Here is a 19,671-nt window from a genome sequence, read left to right on the forward strand (position 1 = left end):
TCACTGGGAGCTGGGACTCTCTCCCTCCGTCAGGGTCTTGAAATCCATGGAGAGGGCTTGTTCTTCAGCCTGGGACGGCCTCTTCCATTCAGTGCGAGTCAAGATGTAGAGCACAACCACACCAAAGCAGACCAGCAGCAAGCCCAGCACGTTGGCCAAGACACCCTCAGGCTCGAATGTGCTGTACTTGGCCCTATAGGGTTAGGATGGAAGTGGGGAAGCCACCCAGGGGGTCTCAGTGAGCCCAAATGCCCTTAAAACACTGGGCTAGAAAGATGGCACAGTATTCCTGAGCCAGCTCCTCTCTATCCCCACACCAACTATAAAAAGATGGCTTCAAAAGCGGAGCTCAATCTTGGTTGGATGATTGTGAGCCTGCCCACTCATGTCACGGAACACTCACCCAAGTTTAAACAGCAGTGCCTCCTTCAGGCCAAGCAGGGCTGTGCCCACAGAAAAAAGGAAGATGGAGGCTCCAAAGAAGATGTGCTGTGGGCGGTAGCGGCTCCGCAGAGAAAATGAAGCTCCAGGGAACAGGAAGAAGCTAAAGCCCACGAGCCACTGAAAGGACAGGAGAGAGGTGCTGGGGGACTGACCACCTCCCTGCTGGCCATCAGCTGACCCAACAAGAGGATGCCCAAAGCAGTTGCTTCTCAGCAAGACTGCCGACTCCTCTATCTGCTGGTCTTCCTTCATCGTAAGAGCAGTGGCAGGGGAAGAAAGTATTGCTAGTAAAGGGCTGTGACCCCAAGAGCTGGAGGACAAAGCTCACCGGATTCATAGACTCAGAACACTGGGCCCAAGGACAATCACCTATGCTAAGTCAACCAGCTGGAAGGGCACCTGGGATCCAAGACACCCTCTGCTATCAGTCCCACTGTGGCCTTTTGGGGACTCCCTGGAAAATGGGCTATCACTCCCCTCCCCGAAAGGAGTCACCTGCACAAAATAAAGGACGAAGACGATGATCCCACACCAGCTGTGTAGACTATACAGGTCAGCATAGCCCTTCTTCCTGTGATAGTTGAACATGGCCACCAAACCTGGACCAGAGAGACAGGGCGTGTGAGGACAGGGCTGGATGTGGAAAAGGGAGGAGACAAGAGGACCCATGGGAAACTGGTTGGTTGGAACTTCTGGGCTCCCGTCCCAGCTCTGTGGCTGCCAGTACTGAGTGTCCCTGCTTAGGATGCCTGGAGGGGCCAGGGAGCAGAAAACACAACAGAACGGGAGTGAGGAGCTTGAGCACGAGGACCATCTACTTCCTGAGGTAGGAGAGGTAGGGGATGGCCGTGCCAGGAACTCACCCACCAAGGCAATGATGAAGGCAAAGACATGCAGCAGCCCGTGCAGAACTTTGGTTGTACGTTTGGCTTCGTTCCTGAAGACACGGTAAACCAGCAGGGCTTATGAGAAGCGAGAAAGGGAACAAAAACCATTAATTCGCCTCTACTCAGGGCCTTTCTGCCGCAATGTCGAGGAGGCTCAAGGCCCCCCAGGGCGGGAGATAGGGTCCTAGTTAGGGGCCTGTCCAGGTATCTCTGGCACAGGAAATTCATCTGGGGTCACTCAGCTGCTCCCTGCCTTCGAGGTCAGCACCCACAGGTTGTGTATGAATCACCCCTTCCCCACCCACCTCTAACACAGCCACTCAAGGCCATGATACTATGCTGGGTCCACGATTCCTGCTGCCACAAGAGACAGCAAAGATACAGGACTTGGCCCACTGTCCCTCCTATAGCAAATGGCCCTCCCCGAGCTGGACACTTTGCAGGTAGCCTGTGTCTCCCAGGTTCATCATGCAATCACACTAAGGGGCCACCAGACCTCTGCATCCCCCTCTAGCTGGCTGGTTCCCCAATGAGTTCAGTACTGCAGCCTGATCAGACAGTCACTGGATTAACCGGCAGGCTCCTGGTTCAGAACTCCTGGTTCCCAAAACAGGACCTGTTATTCACCAGCTAGTCAGCCCTGGCTGGCCATGGGGCAAGGCCTGGTGGCAAATGGCAGAGGGGATTGTCTTGGATTCTGCTGCTGAAGGTAGACTGTGGCCAGGACCACATGGAGAAAGAATGGGTCAACCAGACTGAGACCCAGCTCTCTAGTTACCTAACCAAACGAAGGCCACCCACGGCCACCAGCACCCCAGGGAAGAGCTTCAGTTCGGCCAAGTTCAGCATCCCTCCACAAACACACTTTTTTCCAACTTCAACCCCTACTCAAGAAACCAGCCCCAACTCGGCAATGCCCTATGATGGGCACAACCTTGGATGCTCCTTGTCAAAGTAACAATGCCACCTCCGGGCCCAAGGGAGCCTGACTGGGTCCTCCTCTCTTCCCAGAGTCCCCTGTTGTTGCTGTTGTTATGTGCCGTGGAGTCGGTTCCGACTCATAGCCCTGTACAGGGTTTCCGAGGCTGTAAATCTTTACAGGAGCAGAAAGCCTCATCTTTCTCCCGCGGAACAGCTGGTAGTTTCGAACTACTGACCTTGCGGTTCGCAGCCTGATTCGTAACCACTATGCTACCAGAGCTCCTTAGATTTGTATAAATAGGTGCCACCTCAGGAATGCCCCCTCAAGAGACTCACCATCACCCTGCAGGAAGATGAGGCCGATGACCATGCAGAGGGGATGCACGTTGAACTGCAGGGTGTTCGTCCAGGCAATGCCGCCTCGGTACAGGCCAAGCCAGGCACCGGTCATGGCCACCACAGTCAGACCCAGCAGCTGAGAGAAGGCCACGTAGTAAGGCAAGGCTCTGGGGGCTGCATGGGTTCCGCCCTCCATGCTGAGGAGAGACACAGAGCTCACAGCATCCCTGGGAGAAATGGGCCACCTCCCAGAGACAGACCCTGGGCCCAGTTGTGATGCCAGGAGCTTCGAGGCTTTATTTCCTGCTTGGTGACACACTGTCTACCCTGGTGGGTCATAAAGTGCATCTGGTGGGGTGAATGGAGGGTCCACCTCCCCTCCAGGCCCACTTGTTATGCTTCAGGCTGAAGATGGGATGACAAGGACCCACGCCATGGTACCTGGCAGGGGCAGCCAAGCCGACTCCTTCCCTTCTGGCCTCTTTCTCCCACTCCAAACCCAGGGCAGGGCAAAGCCACACCCCTCTCAGGCCAAGTGTCCAAACTGAAGGCACGAGAAAGGAGACCTCTGAGGAAGACTGTCTCACCGCTCAAGTTCACCAAGTGTTTCCACACACTCCTGACTGATAGCAGTCCTGCAGAGGGAGCAAGTGTATCACTGGACCATTTTACAGATAGGAAAATGGAGGCTCAAGGAGACTTGACAAAGCCTTTGCTCAAGAGGCTACACAGCAAACCCAAGAGAGGATCTGCTCTTCACCCTGAGCCTCTAGTTCTCCTGAGCTCTGCCCGGCCCTCACACCCACAGCACAGCCCCGGTGTCACTGCACCAGACCCATCCTCACAACCTTCTTACTGCCCTGTTGCCCTTGGGGAACATGGCAGGGCCACCACCTGGAGCAGCAGGGGATGAGAAGAGAGGGAACAGCTACAAAGACAACCAGGCAACTAGGCCTGGCCTCCTCTGGCTTTGCCCACCAAAGCCCATAGAAAGGCACACACCCAGACAGAGCCTCAAGCAGTTCGCCAACTTCCCCATTACAAGGGCTGCAAACTGGCCTCCCCAGCCCAATCTGGCACGTCCCCTCCAGGGCGGCCATCCCCCAGTTGCTACATGTCAATAGAAGGCAAGTGGGCAGTGAGCCGAACAGATGTCAGGGCTGAACTATTTTTCCTAACCCCTCCCTCCGGCAGGAGACCCACCGCCCTCTGTCCAGCACTAGCCTTCAGCTCTATCTTTAATCCCCAAGCCTCTGTCTCACAGCTGTTAGCAACTCCCACCATTAAAAAAAAAAACACAAATGTTCATGCATGTTTCTTGAAGCAAAACACAGGTAAGCAAAGAGGAAGAAAATTACAAGTGATAGCGTTTTTATCTATATTCTTACATTCGTTTTTCCTTAGAAATATAAATTCTTTTATAGAAACAGCATCACAATTTTCTAAAAAATTCTTTTTTGGAAGTCATGGTTCTATTCACTGGGAAGAAATTAACACTGGACTTCTCATTTATGACACAAAAATCATGGTGTGCAGATGTAAATAGAAAAAATAAAATATTGCATGAAAAATGAAGACTATACATGTACAGTATCTTTAATCTTGAAGATCTTAAGGAGACGTCTTAAGCTCTTAAAGATTAAAACTTGGTAGCTATCAAAGAACTCATTTGCTGCTGTTAAGTGCTGTTGACTTCTTGAGACCCTGTATAGGATTTCTGAGGAGCAGCTGGTGGGTTTGAACTGCTGAACTTGTGGTCCACAGTCCAGTGTTGATCCTATAACACCACACCAGGAGTCCAATAAAAATAATAGCTACGTTTAATCACATCACAATTAAAAACAAGCATACAACGGAATATACCATAAACAGGTTATTCACCAATTGATTTGGAAACAATGTATGTAACAGATGATAGAGATTTAGTATCTGTACTATAAGCAAAGCTCTTATAAATTGACAAGAAAAGAACAACATGAATAGGTAATTCACAGAAAAGCAACTCCAAATTGTCAACAAGGTCCTGAGAAGATACTCAAACTTTCTGGCTGTCAGAGCAATGTAAATTAACATAACTATTAGATGTCTGTCGCTTTACACCCTCTCTGTTGCTGTTGTAGCCCTGTGTGTGCAGAGTGGAACTGCTCAGTAGGGTTTTCAAGGCGGTGACCTTTCAAAAGCAGGTCACCAGGCCTATCTCCCAAGTGTAACCAGTGTTTTTAACTTAATGTACATCATACATAGTTTTTCATCAATGAAAATACCAGAAGGCTCTAAAAAGTGCATGGAGAAATGGAATTAAAATGGAATTTTTCCATGTACTTTCTTAAGTTCCCTTATAGATCTACATCATCATTTTAATAACTAAACCACATCGCATTGTATGATGGTTCCATATTTCAAATCCCCTGTTGTTCCCTAACACCACTATGTGACTGTCTCAGCATAGTCGTCTAATTAAGTCCTAAGCAGGAAAATGGAATCCTGACGTAAGGGGTTTTGATATATTCTGCCAAATCTTCATCCAGAAACACAGACCCAATCCACAATCCCAGGGCAGGTATGGCACCTGTTTCCTCAGCCCTGTACCCCTTCTTTCTGGAACTCTAGCGTCACCCTCCAATCTTGGAAACTCAATGATTCAGAACTGACTCGATGGCACATAAGCATCTGCCCTTATCTGCCACCTCTACACAGGTGGCTCCTAATTCCAATGTCAATTCTGTTCTTGCCCCTAAACTCTAACTCCAGTTCTAACTGTCCAGTATATATAGTGGTTACCATTCAAAACTACCATCTGTTCCATGGGAGACACATGAGGCTTTCTGCTTCGGAAACCCTGTATAGGGTCGCTGTGAGTCGGAACTGACCCCACGGCACATCACCACCACTACCACCATATATCTCCACCTGGACACGTTATACTCACACATCTAAGGTCACCTGCTTGCACTCTCTCCTGGACCCCCTCGTCCCTAGCACCTACGCCCCGGCACCTCCCAGGACTCTTGCTGTATACTCCATGAGCATTCTTACTGCCACCAGCTGATGGATTCTGGACGCACAACTTGCCCTCACTGTCACAACCACATCCTATTTGGTCCCTCCACCTCCATCTGCCTGACTGGCCAGGGATACTCCCAGTGCCCTAAATCATGGTCCCCTGCAGAAACGGTCACCCACTACCTGCCTGCAGGTGAAACACCACCTCCCAACCTCACTTTTCCACGGCAGCTCTCACTACGTTCTTAGCAAGGCCCCTCAGAGGACTCGCCCCACTGTCTAAACAGAACAACTTGTGTCGTTACTCCCTGTAACACACTACCTCCTCCATTGCCCCCACAACAATCTAAGATTGGGTCAGGGCCCTGAAGTGGGCAGTGCATCCCAGGCCTCCTGGCTTTGTCTTACAAGAATCAGCTGCGCGTCTCCGCGGAAGCACACGGGTTGTTTCCTGAAGGCAGGGCTGCGGCTCTCCAGCCCCTAACTCACACCTTGCTCGACTTCAGCAGCTGGAGAAATGCTGTCCTCCCAGATCACCTCCCTCCTTTATTAGATCCCCCCCCGCCCCCGCCCCCGCCCCCCAGAAGCCAGAGCGCGGTGGGAATCTGATTAGTCCTGAATTAGGACGTACAGAAGGAACAGCAAGCGCTTTGCCATGGGCCCACCTGCCACCACACTATTTTTTTGTAAATACATATATATAATTGCAGTGAAAACACACACCAATTTGGCCATAACAAATTCCACACTTACAAATCCCTGACACTGGTTACATTCTTCATGTTGAGCCAACATGATCGCAATCCTTTACAAAACCTTCCACCACCACTAACAAAAACTCTCCCTTTCCCTTCCCTCTCACCCCTGGTAACCAGGAACCAGCTTGGGTCTCTACATATTTGCTTCTGTCATCTAAGTGACATCATACAGTACAAGGGGGCCTCAAAAAAATCATGGAAAAAGTCCATTATCTTCTCATTTCATTTTTCCATGAACTTTTTTTAAGCCCCTTGGTCTCCGCCCTTTTGCGACAGACGTATCCCAGTCAGCGTGATGTTCTCAAGGTCCATCCATGTTACAATACGGATGTCCTTGCGCTCTCCGACTGCATAATGTCCCATTGTAAGTACGTGCCACGTTTTGTTTGTCCATTTATCTGTGGATGGACATTTCCGTGGTTTCAACCTTTCCGCTGTGTGAAACCTTGGTCTCTGTGTGAGTTCCTGCCCCCACCCCGCTTCTGTAGCTACCTGGGACCAGGGTGGCTAGCTCCAGCCACAGCTACTGCCTGTTTGGTTTTTGTCTAACTTTTTATTTTGCTTTAGGTGAAAGTTTACTGAGCAACTCGTTCCCCATCAGTAGATGACATATAAATGGTTTGGTGGCACTGTTGGCAATGCCCGCATCTCCACGGGTTTCCATTCATCAGGGGGCCCCTGCCCCTCCCTACCTTCTCATCTGTGTTTTGGGGCAGTGTTAGCCTTTTGCTCTTCATTGATTGTTTTAAAGCACACATTCCTCTCAGGTGGTATAGTTTAGTGTATAGCCCCGCGAGTCTTTGGCTGAAAGGTGGTCTCTCAGAGCGGCTTCGGTTCCAAGTTACGAGGTTCTTTTATGGCCAGTCTCAGGGGTTCCTCCAGTTTCTGTTAGACCAATAAGTCAGCCTCTCCTAGGAATTTGAATTTTGTTCCACATTTTTCACTCACTCTCACTGGGACCTTCTATTGTGTTCCTGGTCAGAGTGGATGGTAATGCCGCAGCTTCTTGTGCCGAGATGAGCACAAAGGGCCAATCTGGGAATTTGGGGACCTCTGAGCTACCCCATGGAGAGGCAGCTGAAACCAGCTTCTGTCCTTTCCAGACAGGCTCCTTGGGGGACAGTGTGAGATCCTCTTCGCAGATGGTGGCTTTACCATCCTTCACTCAACATTCCAGACCAAGTTTCCTTGGAAGTGAGAACCCTAAGGCTGGCTGCACCCCCAGGACAGTGGGGATGGAGCAGAGAGGCAGATTGTGTATGTTGAGTATAGGGGGACTTAACGGTGCCCCCGGTCTGTGTCAGGCACCTCACAGGTGCTCTCATTTTATCCTCACAAGAGTCCTGTGGGATATTCTATCCCACTTTCACATGTGACAAAATAGACTCAAGGAGGGTAAGCGACACACCCAAAGTTCCTGTCAGCAAAGGGCTGCTCAGCTCGGTGGTTTATTGAGCATCTACTATATGCCAAGGAGCCCTGGTGTGGCGCTGCAGGATAATGCACTGGACCATAAAAGTCAGTTTGAACTGCAAGGTCGGCAGTTCAAACCCACCAACCACTCCTCAGAAACTCTATACAGGGTCACTATGGGTTGGAACCAACTCAACAGCATGTAACAACAACACTATATGCCAAAGGGGGCCCTAGTGGCACAGTGGTTAAGCACTTGGCTGCTAACCAAAAGGTCAGCAGTTCAAACCCATCAGCCAGCTATTTTCCATGTCAGGAGATGTGGTGGCAGCCTGCTTCCTTCAAGATTATAGCCTTGGCAGTTCTACTCTGTCCTATCGGGTCACTATGAGATGCCATTGATCCAACGGCAATGGGTCCCTGCACTCTAGGTGCCCGCAGACAAATTGCAGAGGGACATGAAGCCCAGAGTTAAACCCAAGTCCGCCTGACTCCAAGAGCACTTTCCACTACACACATGAAGACGCCGCCCCCAGTTTAATACACATAAGTAACATGTCCTCCACTTCTTCTCTGTGCGTTGTCTCAGCTTTGCGCTTTCTAATGCCCCAGTAATGAAGGTTTGAGAATTTCAGCTAAGCCCTCATTTGAGCTAGTATCCTCTCCAAATATTGGACCCAATCAGGGACACAAGTAGGTGGGCAACAGAGACCCAAGGCTGTCCTGCCCACCTCCATACAGCGATCGTGGTTCACTAACTAGCAGGACCCAGAGCAGTGTGTGTCCCTCCCTGTTCACCTGGAGAGAGACAGCAGCAGGACGAGAGTGAACAAGTAAGAGGCCTTATAGGAGGGCAGATGAAGCGCAAGTCCTCCTGGTCCACAGCAGCCCCAGGAAACTAGGCATCCATCTAGAGGAAGCCAGAGATAAGGAACTGCCTTTGGAACCTTGCAGGTCCAAGCTGCCTTCCTGTGTACCCCCACTCCATCTGATTGGAACGGGAAGGCCGCTAAGTGTAAGTGTGCTGGTGATGGGAAAACTAGTCACCCACACCAAGCCAGGAGGCCTCGTCTTCTCCAGCCTGGGACTCGCCTACTGACCTCACAGTAAGTTTTCTGTCAAACCCCACAAAGGCAAAGCAGTGAGTGGCTTTGTGCTTTACTACAGACAGACTGAAAAATTTCTTAGCAATGATTCCCTTACTGTTTATTCTGTTCACTATCACTGCAAGGAGGGGCTGTACTCAATGCTGGAGCATGAAGACAGTTCAATGACCCCAGAGAGAGCCAGACCCACCCACACGCATTCGCAAACCCTAACATCGCCAGCATCCATTCCCTCAACAGCAAGTGCCTTTGAACTGCCATCCCTCGTTTTGCAGCCTGGATAGGAAAAGCATACTCTTGTCTTTCCTCCTAACTGGGTGGTGCTCCAGATGCCTCCTTGTTCTCAGAACAGAGCAGAGGGCAGCACCTGTCCGACCCCAAAGCTTGGAACCAAAGGGTTCTCATGTGGTCCTCACACAGCCACCCTTTGCTCAGGACACAGGCTGCAGTGAAGATCTCTGGTGGCAGCTTGAAGCTTGTGCTGTGACAGTCACCCCACAAACACGCCCCACCGGCAGTGAGATTCCACTTCACACAGATGCGCAGGGACAGCAGCTGTCTGCAGGGCTGGATCATGCCCAGAGCATCACTCTCCTCCACATCCTGAGGCGCTTTATTAAAAGACAACCAGGCTAATGTCGTTTTGGTGGCCAGACACTGTGCAGGTTGCACTGCCTGGAAGCGGTGCATGGAGCCTAAGTAGGCATGAGCTCTCCTTATCAGCAGCCGGGTTTTAACTGAGTTAGAATAGACCAAGAGAGGAGGGGTGGAGACTAGATCGGTCCTTGATGGGGGGGATGGGAGGGGCCGCTCAAAGGTCTTAGGATATGAAGACTGAGAAGGCAAAGGAGGGCTGAGCCGTTAAATGAAGCATCCTTACCAGTCCCACTTGGAAAGAAAGTAAAGCTCAGAGTCAGACAAGGGCCAGCCAGCTTCTTCACTAAGCACAAGAGGCCTGCCAGAACCCATACTAGTTAGAGCAACCCACCAAAAAAAAAGTCCATTTATCTTCAAAATCAGAAGGAAAAAGAAAAACTTTGAGGGTTCATGTCCTCCCTCTGAGCCTGCTTCATCATCTATACAGTAGGGAGATACTGAGATTGTCTTCCCTGGACTCTCCCATTCCATTACTATTCAGTCAATTCCAACTCAGTGACCCGATAGGGCAGAGTAGAACTGCACTATAACGTTTCTGAGGCTGTTAATCTTTCCAGACACAGATAGCCACATATTTTTCCCATGGAGCAGTTGGTGGGTTCCAACAGCTGACCTTTCAGTTAGCAACTAAGTGCCTTAACCCTGCACCACTAGCTCCTTTTACTGGCAAAGCACTGAACTGTCAACTTCAAGATTAGCAGTTCAAATCCACCAGTCGCCCCTCAGAAGCCTTTACAGGATGGATATAAGTAGGAAGCAACTCAGAAGCACAATAGCAGCAAATATTAAGTGGAATAAATGTGTACAAATGCCTCCCAGGGTGCCTGTTCCACCGCTGGCATTCAAAGACAGACCCACAGAAAGCTAAATCCAGGCCTAACGGCACCTTGGGACGGCTCAGTCACTGAAGCTGTTAACACACGAGGTTGGGGCCACAACCAGCCCATAGCACCAGCCACTTTCATCCCTCTACTAAGTCTACACTTCCCCTCTGTCCACATCAGGCCCCTGATGACACAAAATCCTAGGGGGGAGGACCATGCAGGACAGTCTGCTTTGCATCTCTAATATTTGATATTCCCCAAATTCATTTATGACCTGATTCAACATGGGGATGCTTTTTTCCGGGTGAAGCAATATTTTGGGAGGTAGTTAATTTCTGATGCAAGGAACCCTGGTGGTGCAAAGGTTAAGCGCCCAGTGGCTAAGCCACCTAGAGGTTTTACAGGCCAGGAGACCTGCTTCTATAAAAATTGCTAAGCGCCGTCGAGTTGGTTCCTACTCATAGCGATCCTGTATAGGGTTTCCGAGGCTCTAAATCTTTGCGGAGCAGACTCATGTTTGTCCGTGGAGAGGTTGGTGGGCTTGAATTATGGCCCTTGTGGTTTGCAGTTCCGTACTTATCTTATGGAGCCATATGTAAGAAAACCCTACCCGCTGTTCTCCATCACCTGTGATCACTATGCGGCAGAACGGACTCCAAAGCACCCAACATCAATTTCCCATGGTTGAGGATTGGCCAAGACTAGTTCACCAACACCTTTCAATCCTGCTGAACCACTCAGGTTAGCAGAATCCTCAGCTCAGCCTGGGAAGGGTGGTGACTGGGATTAGGGCAGATACAGTAGTGGGGCGGACAAGCAAGGTGGTTCCACTTCCGGGTCCAGAAGGCTCCTCCTACAAGAGGGTGGAGTTACAGCAGTCCTTTCTCCAGAGTGGGCCTGTCTGCCTTGGTATTTACACATTGGGGCTTATCTGTACATTTTATCAGTCCAACCTCAAATTTCACAGGAGAAATTAAGACAACTTGGAAGTGGCAAAACGATGTTGTTTTCACCTATTAAAACAAAGGGAAAGAATTCAGGCATCCTAAAAAGGAGCTCTGGTAGCGTAGTGGTTACGAATCGGGCTGCGAACCTTAAGGTCAGCGGTTCGAAACTACCAGCCGCTCCGCGGGAGAAAGATGAGGCTTTCTACTCCCGTAAGGATTTACACCCTCGGAAACCCTGTACAGGGTCGCTATGGGTCGGACCCGACTCGATGGCACTTAACAACAACAACAACAAAATGGAGCTTAGAAAACCTCCGAGACAGCCAAATTGGGATGGATGGAAGAAGGAAACCAGACGGGAGAAAGATCTGGTATGGATGCCCGCCTCTGAAGACATGTCTGGGACTCCAGAGTCCACAAGGATCCTCGCTGCAGCCCACCGGGTGAAGGGCAGGCAGAGGGACAAGGAGTCCTGCAGCCGCGGAGTCTAAGGCCGCTACCGGCATCCCGGCTGTGCCCACAGTTCAGGGCCCACCGAGGCCAATTCAAGGAGTCAGGATTTCCCAAACGGGACGCTCTTATCCTCACACCAGGCAGCTGGGAGTGCTAGAGGCTAGAAAGGAAGAAATCGGCTAGCTAGATCAACCTGCTCTCTCCATTTGTTACTGTTGGCCAAGAGACAGAGGCCCTATACCACCTTCAAAGCAGTTCCGGTTTCAGATTTCAAAAGAATCGTCGCAAATGTTGGAGAGCCACTTCTCTCCCATCTCGTTCTAGAAGGCGGCAAATAATAGCCATAGGTCTGTAAAGTCTGGATTCAGGGTTACCCGTCCTCTCCACAGAACTTCAGCAGAGACTCCCAGAACAGGGGCAGGGCCGGGGTCGCGCCCCCGGCCTGGCCAGATGGCTGACATTAAGGATGACCCGCTCATTCGCCCTTTGCCTTGCTCGGTGTCTCCCGCCCCCCCATCCTGGGGAAGCAGGATTACACCTGAGAGAGAAGGGAGGTACTGCAAGTGAGGATCCCGGAAAACCTGGCCTGTACCGGCGCCAGCGGGATCGCGCCCTTGTTCCGCCTCCCCCACCCGACACACCTGAGCGCGCCCGCCCGGGCTGCTATTCGCCTCCGTGCCGGGGGCTCCGCGCCCCCCACCGGTCAGGGCGCCTACCTGCCCAGGTACCCGGCCCGCAGCTTGTCTCTGACCCGCGGCGCCGCCGACCCGCCTGCTAGCGTCCCGCACCGCGCCCGGGCAGCCCGGCCGGTTCCTCCTGCTACCAGGCTCCGGGAAGGCGGGCGGGCTCGGCGACGGCGTCGCCATGGCGACCAGGCCCTGGCGAGTTGGCAGTCTGACGCGCGTCGCGGCAGTGGGCGCGAGGGACCGGAAGTGCCCCCCGCGCCTGAGTCAGGGTCGGAGCAGCCAGGCACGTACCCAGACCGCGTGTGGTCCTGCCTTGTCTCCAGGCAGGGACTCAAGTGGCGACACCTGGGTGGCAGAGGTTCCGAGCTGGGCGCTTAAAGGGTGCCTTTTGGACCGAGTTTGAGTAAGCTTTGAAATCTGGGCCTCAATACGTCGTTTCCAGGCTTCCCCACGTTCGGGGTCGCAAGGGGGCTTGCTGCCAGGTGGAGACCCTTGGTTTTGTGTGTCCCCAGGTTGGGAGGGACCACGACCTTTGCTCAGGTGGTACTTCGGTAGACACAAGTGAAGCTGGAGAGAGGGGCTGCCAGCTTCCTTTGGCGCCCACCCTATTCTGGCCTCTGCGCTTCCTCTCCTCTCGCCAGGCTCTACCCTTCTTGCCTTCCACAGTCCCTGCCCACTCGCACTGGCCCCAGCTCTAGACGCCACTAGGTGTCAGGCACAGCCTGGGCCTTGGCCCACTCCACAGCTCCTGAAGCATTGGGGAGAGGTGTCCCCACCCTTACCTCCCCCTCCTCAATGTGGAGGGAGATGTCACACTGCCGGGAAGACTAGGACTAGCTCCTTCCAGTTCCATCCACGCACTCCAGCGTGCGCGTGGGCGAGCACACAAACGCACACGCTTTCCCCTTTCCCCTCGTATCTTCTCATCAGCCTAGTTACAGTATTGATTCCCACCACTCTCTCATTAAGACTGATATCAAAGCCACCCCTTCCAAAGGCTAAGAGAGGGTGTACAGCCATACTCCATGGTCCCCTATGCAGGAAATGCTGTTGGTAGATAACAGGTCCAGCTCAGACTTCCTACAAGCTCAGAACAAAAGGTTTCCTGTCAGACACCCTGCCAGGCCACGCAAGGGAAGGGGCAACGCGGTTTCCTCCCCAGCGGACATTAATGAGCCTGAGCTAAGGGAGACCCTTCCCCTACCTGCTTGCCCAGCACCAGGGTTCTGGGAAGCTGATTTAGACGAACTTAGCCATTCTGGTTAGAGTCCTGGTATGGCACTGCAGGATACTGCACCTGACCTAAAGGTCAGTTAGAACTGCAAGGTCAGTGGTTTAAGGCTACCATCGGCTCCTCTGAAATCCTGTACAGACTTGCTATCAGTTAGAACTGGAACCGACTCGCTGGTACTTAACCACTACAACAAGCCCCCCTGGGCTTCCTGAAAGCTCTCTGGCCAAGGTGAGCCACACTTGGGGTTGGGATACCACCTTACGCATCCATACTCTCAAACACGGGGTGCCCATTGCTCTGGGCACACCCTCCTATGAGGCAAATACAGACCTCCAAAGACATCCGTTTTAAGTATTTTTCCAGTAAAAGTTGGTGGACATGTTTAAGAAAGAAACTGCTTCCTTGCAGGCTAACAGGCAAACAACAGGCAACAAATACCTTGTGAACTGAATGGGGAGCTAAATTTGGGCTGTGTATTTGGCCCAAGGACTCTGTCAGCGGTGGCTGCAGTGCAGCCAGGTGACCTGACTGACCCCTTGAGGACAGTCCAGGCTTCCAGCTGCACCTTGGGAAACCAGGAGAAACTGCTGCTGAGGGTCAGGCGGTTTCTATTTAGTGAAGAAGGTGTGCTCCTGTATATCCCCCCTCACCCCACGGTACCACTGCTACAGCCAAAGCTGCTAGTGGACATCCTGTGTTTGATCTGGCAACAGCTACCCTTGCTCCTGTGTGGGAAGGAAAGAAGAGGGTCATCTAGCAGTTCTAGCCCCTCCCAGCAGTAGCTTCCCCCAGTAAGCTGCAGAGAGGACAAAAGGCATAGGAGGTGGGGTCCCCGGTCATAAGGGACTGTAAGATTCATATGGAAAAATCACTCACACACTCACACACACACACACACACACACACACACGTCATTCATTTTTTTTACATATGTGCATATGCATGTTTATTGTAACATAACACACAACAGCAAACTATGGAAACCAATGTTCATCAGTGGATGAAAAGATAAACAAATTATGGTATATACACACATGGAATACTTTGCTGTTCTTTTCAGGTAATGTGGAGTTGGTTCCAGTTCATAGTGACCTTATGTCCAACAGAATGAAACACTGGCCAACGTTGTATCATCCTCACAATCATCCCTGTGGCTGATCTCATTGTCACAGCTGCTGTGTCATTTGCCACGTGGAGTGTCTTCCGATTTTTCATTGATCCTCTACCAAATATGATCTCTTTCTTCAGGGACGAGTCCCTTCGGAGAACATGAGCGAAGTAAGTGAGATGAAGGGCATCCTTGCTTTTAGGGAGCTTTGGGACTACTCTTTTCAAAGGCAGATTGGTTGCTGCTTCGCACAGTCCACATTCTTTGTCAATACTGTCGTTCTAAGGCAGCAATTGTTGTCTGATTTTCCTTATTCATTGTTAGCAAGAGTATGTTGTTGTTGTTGTTGTTGTTGGTAGGTGCCATCAAGTTAGTAAAGACTCATAGTGACCCTATGTACAACAGAACAAAACACTGTCCGGTCCTGGGCCAACCTCACAATTGTTCCTACGCCAGCTCATGGCTTCTGCCACTGTGCTAATCCATCTCGCTGGGGGTCTTCCTCTTTTTCTCCAGCCCTCCACTTTAACAAATATTATATTCTACTCCAGTAACTGGTCATTCCTGATAATATGGCCGAAGTATAAGAGATGATATCTGGCCTTCCTGACTTCAGAGGAGCACTCTGGCTGCACTTCTTTCAACACAGATCTATTGGTTCTTTTGGCAGCCCATGGCACTTTCAATATCCTCCTCCAACACCATAACTCAAAAGCATCAATTCTTCTACGGTCTTCCTTATTCACTGTCCAGCTTTCGCATGCATATGATGTTACTGAAAATACCATGGCTTGGGTAAGGTGCACCTTAGTCCTCAAGCTGACATCTTTGCTCTTCAACACCAGCCATTCATTCTTACAAAAGTTTTTACTGATTACCTTCTATGTGGAGGGTCCCTGAGGAACAAAAACGGTCAAGCAATTGGCCAGTAACCAAAGAGTTGGCAGTTCGAGTGCATCCAAGGGTGACACTCTACTTCTGAAGAAACAGCCATTGAAAAGCTCCTGGGACTGGGACCCTCCTACATTGCTGGTGGGACAGTAGAATGGTACAACCATGATGGAAAAGGTTATGGCACTTCCTCAAAAATATCGTATGACTTAATCCCACTAGTTAGTATATAGCCACAAAAATAAGAGCCATGACACAAGTAGATATATACACAGCGATATATGCACATGCTTATCACAGCTTGTTGTTAGGTGCCTTGGAATCTGTACAACTGAACAAAACACGCCCGGTCCTGGGCCAACCAGACAGTCAGTGCTACTACAATTGAGTCCATTGATGCTGCCACTGTGCCAATCCATTTGGTTGGGGGTCTTCCTCTTTTTCCTTGACTCTCCACTTTACCAAACATGGTATCCTTCTCCAGGGACTGGTCCCTCATAATAACATGCCCAAAGTATGAGAGATGAAGTCTGGCCATCCTGGTTTCTAAGGAGCAATCTGACTATGCTTCTTCCAACACAGATTTGTTCTTCTGGAAGTCCATGATACTTTCAATATTCTCTTCCAATACCATAACTCAAATGCATCAATTCTACGGTCTTCCTTATTCATTGTCCAATTTTCACATGTTTATGAGCCTATTAAAAATGCCGTGGCTTGGGTCAGGCACACCATAGTCCTCAAACTGACATCTTTGCTCTTGAACACTTTAAAGAGGTCTTATACAGTAGATTTGCTTAATGCAATACGTCGTTTGATTTCTTGACTGCTGCTTACGTAAGTGTTGATGCTTGATCCCAGAAGAATAAAGTCCTTGACAACTTCAATCTTTTCTCCATTGATAAGAATGTGAAAATGTCAATACTGCCCAAAGCAATGTATACATATAATGCAATCCCAATCCAGATTCCAACAGCATTCTTCAAAGACATGGAAAAAACAATTACAAACTTTATGTGGAAAGGAAAGAGACCCAGGATAAGCAAAGCACAGCTTAAGAAGAAGAAGAATTTTGGGAACCTCTCACTTCAAAACTTCAAAATTTACTGCATGGCTAAGGTGGTCAAAACAGCTTGGTACTGGTACAGTGAAAGATACATCGATCAATGAAACAGAATCGAGAATCCAGAAATTAACCCATCTACATACAGCCAATGGATTTTTGACAAAATACCTAAATATATTGCATGGGGAGGTTATCGTCTCTTCAACAGATGGTGTGGCAGAACTGGAAAGTGGTATGCAAAAGTCTGAAACAAGACCTTCACCTCACACCTTATACAAAAACCAACTCAGCATGGATTAAAGACCTAAATGTGAATCTCAGAATTATGAAGGCCATCAATGAAAAAATAGGGACAAATGTGAGGGCACTAATTCAGGGAATACACAGACTACAAAACATTTTGAAAACCACACAAACAAAAGTAGACAAAATAGATAAGTGGGACATACTAAAAATTAAAAACTTATGTGCATCAAAAGACTTCACCAGAAGAGTAAAAAGGGAACCCACAGAATTGGAAAAAATCTTTTGCAATGACACATCAGACAAGGGACTCATTTCTAAATTATATAGGAAACTACAACACCTCTACAAGAAAAAGACAAATAACCCAATTAAAAAATGGGTGCAGGACATGAACAGACACTTCACCAAGCAGGAGATCTAAGCAGCCAACAAACATTTGAAGAAATGTTCAGGATCACTAGCCATTAGAGAGATGCAAATCAAAACAACAATGAGATATCATCTCACACCAGCAACAACAGCAAAGATGAAAAAAGTAGAAGACGATAAATGCTGGCGAGGATGTGAAGAGACTGGGATGTTCATGCATTGCTGGTGGGACTGAAAAATGGTCCAACCTCTCTGGAAAGCAATATGGTGCTTCCTCAGAAGGTTGGAAATAGAAATACCTTATGATCCAGCAATTCCTCTACTTGGTATTTACCCACAAGAAATATGAGCCATAACATGAGTAGATATATGCACACCAATGTCCACAGCAGCACTATTTACAATAGCAAAAAGATGGAGACAGCCTAAGTGCCCATCAATGGAAGAATGGTTAAACAAACTGTGGTACATACACACAATGGAATATTATGCTACCTTGAAGAATAACAAGGAGGCTGCAAACCACCACATAACATGGATGAACCTTGAAGACATTATGTTGAGTGGAGTTAGTCACAAAAGGAGAAATACTGCATAGGGCCACTACTGTAAAAGATTAAGAAAAAGAACCCATACCAAAGGGGAGGGGATTCTTTGCTGGTTACTAGGATATGGTGGGTAGGGTAAGGGGAGGAAGGGGAAGGTGGAACACTGGGCAGGGAATAGACACAGGATAGTTTGGGTGCTAAGGAGGGGGCCAATAAACAAGAAGGGGGAGGGGAATGGAAAAACAAAGTGGATGGGAGAACAATTAGGCAGGTTTGCATGGGCTAAGTGGGACAGAGGTAAATAATGATGTATGCTCAACCTTGGAACAACAGAACTCTGGGATACAGGGATTGAGACACGGTTGGAATGGGGAAAAGGGGGGAAATGTTAAGATGCTTGGCTGTCTTTAGAATCTTGGTTTCCTTGTATACCATTATAAAATAGACACTGGAGGGGGAGAGAAAGGAATAGCCAGAAATATCACCATAGAAAGCTTGTAAGTCCCTCTTCTGCCTATAACTGATTGGAATACCTAAAATGGGGCTACAACATGCCCAATGAAGGAGGCTTCCTGCGGAGTCTCTGCATTACATAAGACCATAAGTGGAATCCTGAACAGCATCTAGAATCTTCAGAGGTGGGAAATTTCCACTTGAAAAGACAAGCAGACCAGCCTGGAGCGGCTAGAAGAACAGGGGATACTTTTTGAAAGAAAGACCTACAGGAAAAATACAAAACAATATAGGTAGACTGATTACTACAAGAACAAGCAAGTTGCTCGCCCAGGAGACATCAAGGCAAGTAGTCGGGTCCCTTCGGAGCAAGCCCCCTTCCAAGACTGAGACTGAATGGGAATACACGCTCTGACTGGTGACCACGTTCACTCTCTGACTGGTGACCACGTTCATCACTGATAGATAGGGAGAAGTGAGGGAAAAACAGCAATGAAGCTGCAAGCTAAGCCCTATAACGTTCAATAGACTCCTGTGAACCTGGGAGGAGATCTGGTTGGCCAACAGTGTTGCAAGACCTGGGGACTCTTGGGCCCGGAGTCAGTGACATAGCCACAGAGGACTAACAGAGTGGAGAATGAAGCGTCCAGCTGATAAGGAGAGAGGGCATATGCATAAGAACACCCACATTTGCAGATAATACCCACTTAACCTGGCTTCAATGTCTGTATAATCAGAGCTCAACTAGAAGATGAAAGAAGAGGAAAAAGGGAGTAATCTGATACAATTTGATGAACTTGACCTACACCTGTGGATGCAGTAGTTCAAAAGAGGAAGCAAATCTTTACAGTGAGGATCACTCCCACCCCCTCCATACACAGAGTAGACAGAGATGGACAACTTGGTCATTGGCTACAATGACTACAAGAGACTACAAAGGCAAGAAGTGACTGGCTTACAAGCTTTCAAGAAGGAACCTAGATCTAGAGGGCATGGAGGAAGGTAGAATCGCCACTGAGTAGTATCCAATCTGTCTAAGCAGGGCTGATGAAAGGAAATGCAGATTGGTCTCTTGTGATACAATAGTGAATAATTGTTATCAAGACTGATTATGAGGGTTAGAAATGTAAAGGTAGACATTTTATAGCAAGGGAGGGAGTGATTGACTTTGCAGTCTAGGAGCAGAGGTCCCTGGGACCCTCAAGGGAGAAGAGCAGAGAGCGGGACCCTCCCCAGAGAAGCAGTGATGCCAGAGATGGAAGCTGAGATGATGAATGACGTGGAGAGATGGAGCAGCTGGGGTCTTTAGACCCAGAGA

General features: G+C 49.4%; 1 protein-coding gene across 1 annotated transcript; it reads right to left on the minus strand.

The window, feature by feature from the left end:
* LOC102834725 (cytochrome b561-like) lies at positions 1 to 2,788 on the minus strand. The gene is made up of 5 exons (XM_006833559.1): positions 2,589 to 2,788; positions 1,308 to 1,406; positions 940 to 1,043; positions 404 to 561; positions 1 to 193 (listed from the first exon to the last, which is right to left on the minus strand). Exons 1-5 carry the CDS (start codon positions 2,785 to 2,787, stop codon positions 1 to 3), a joined length of 753 nt encoding a protein of 250 aa, XP_006833622.1. The 5' UTR covers position 2,788.
* Positions 2,789 to 19,671: the final 16,883 nt, after the last annotated feature.

This window comes from Chrysochloris asiatica, unplaced genomic scaffold (assembly GCF_000296735.1).
Source record: "Chrysochloris asiatica unplaced genomic scaffold, ChrAsi1.0 scaffold00007, whole genome shotgun sequence".
NCBI lineage: Eukaryota > Metazoa > Chordata > Mammalia > Afrosoricida > Chrysochloridae > Chrysochloris > Chrysochloris asiatica.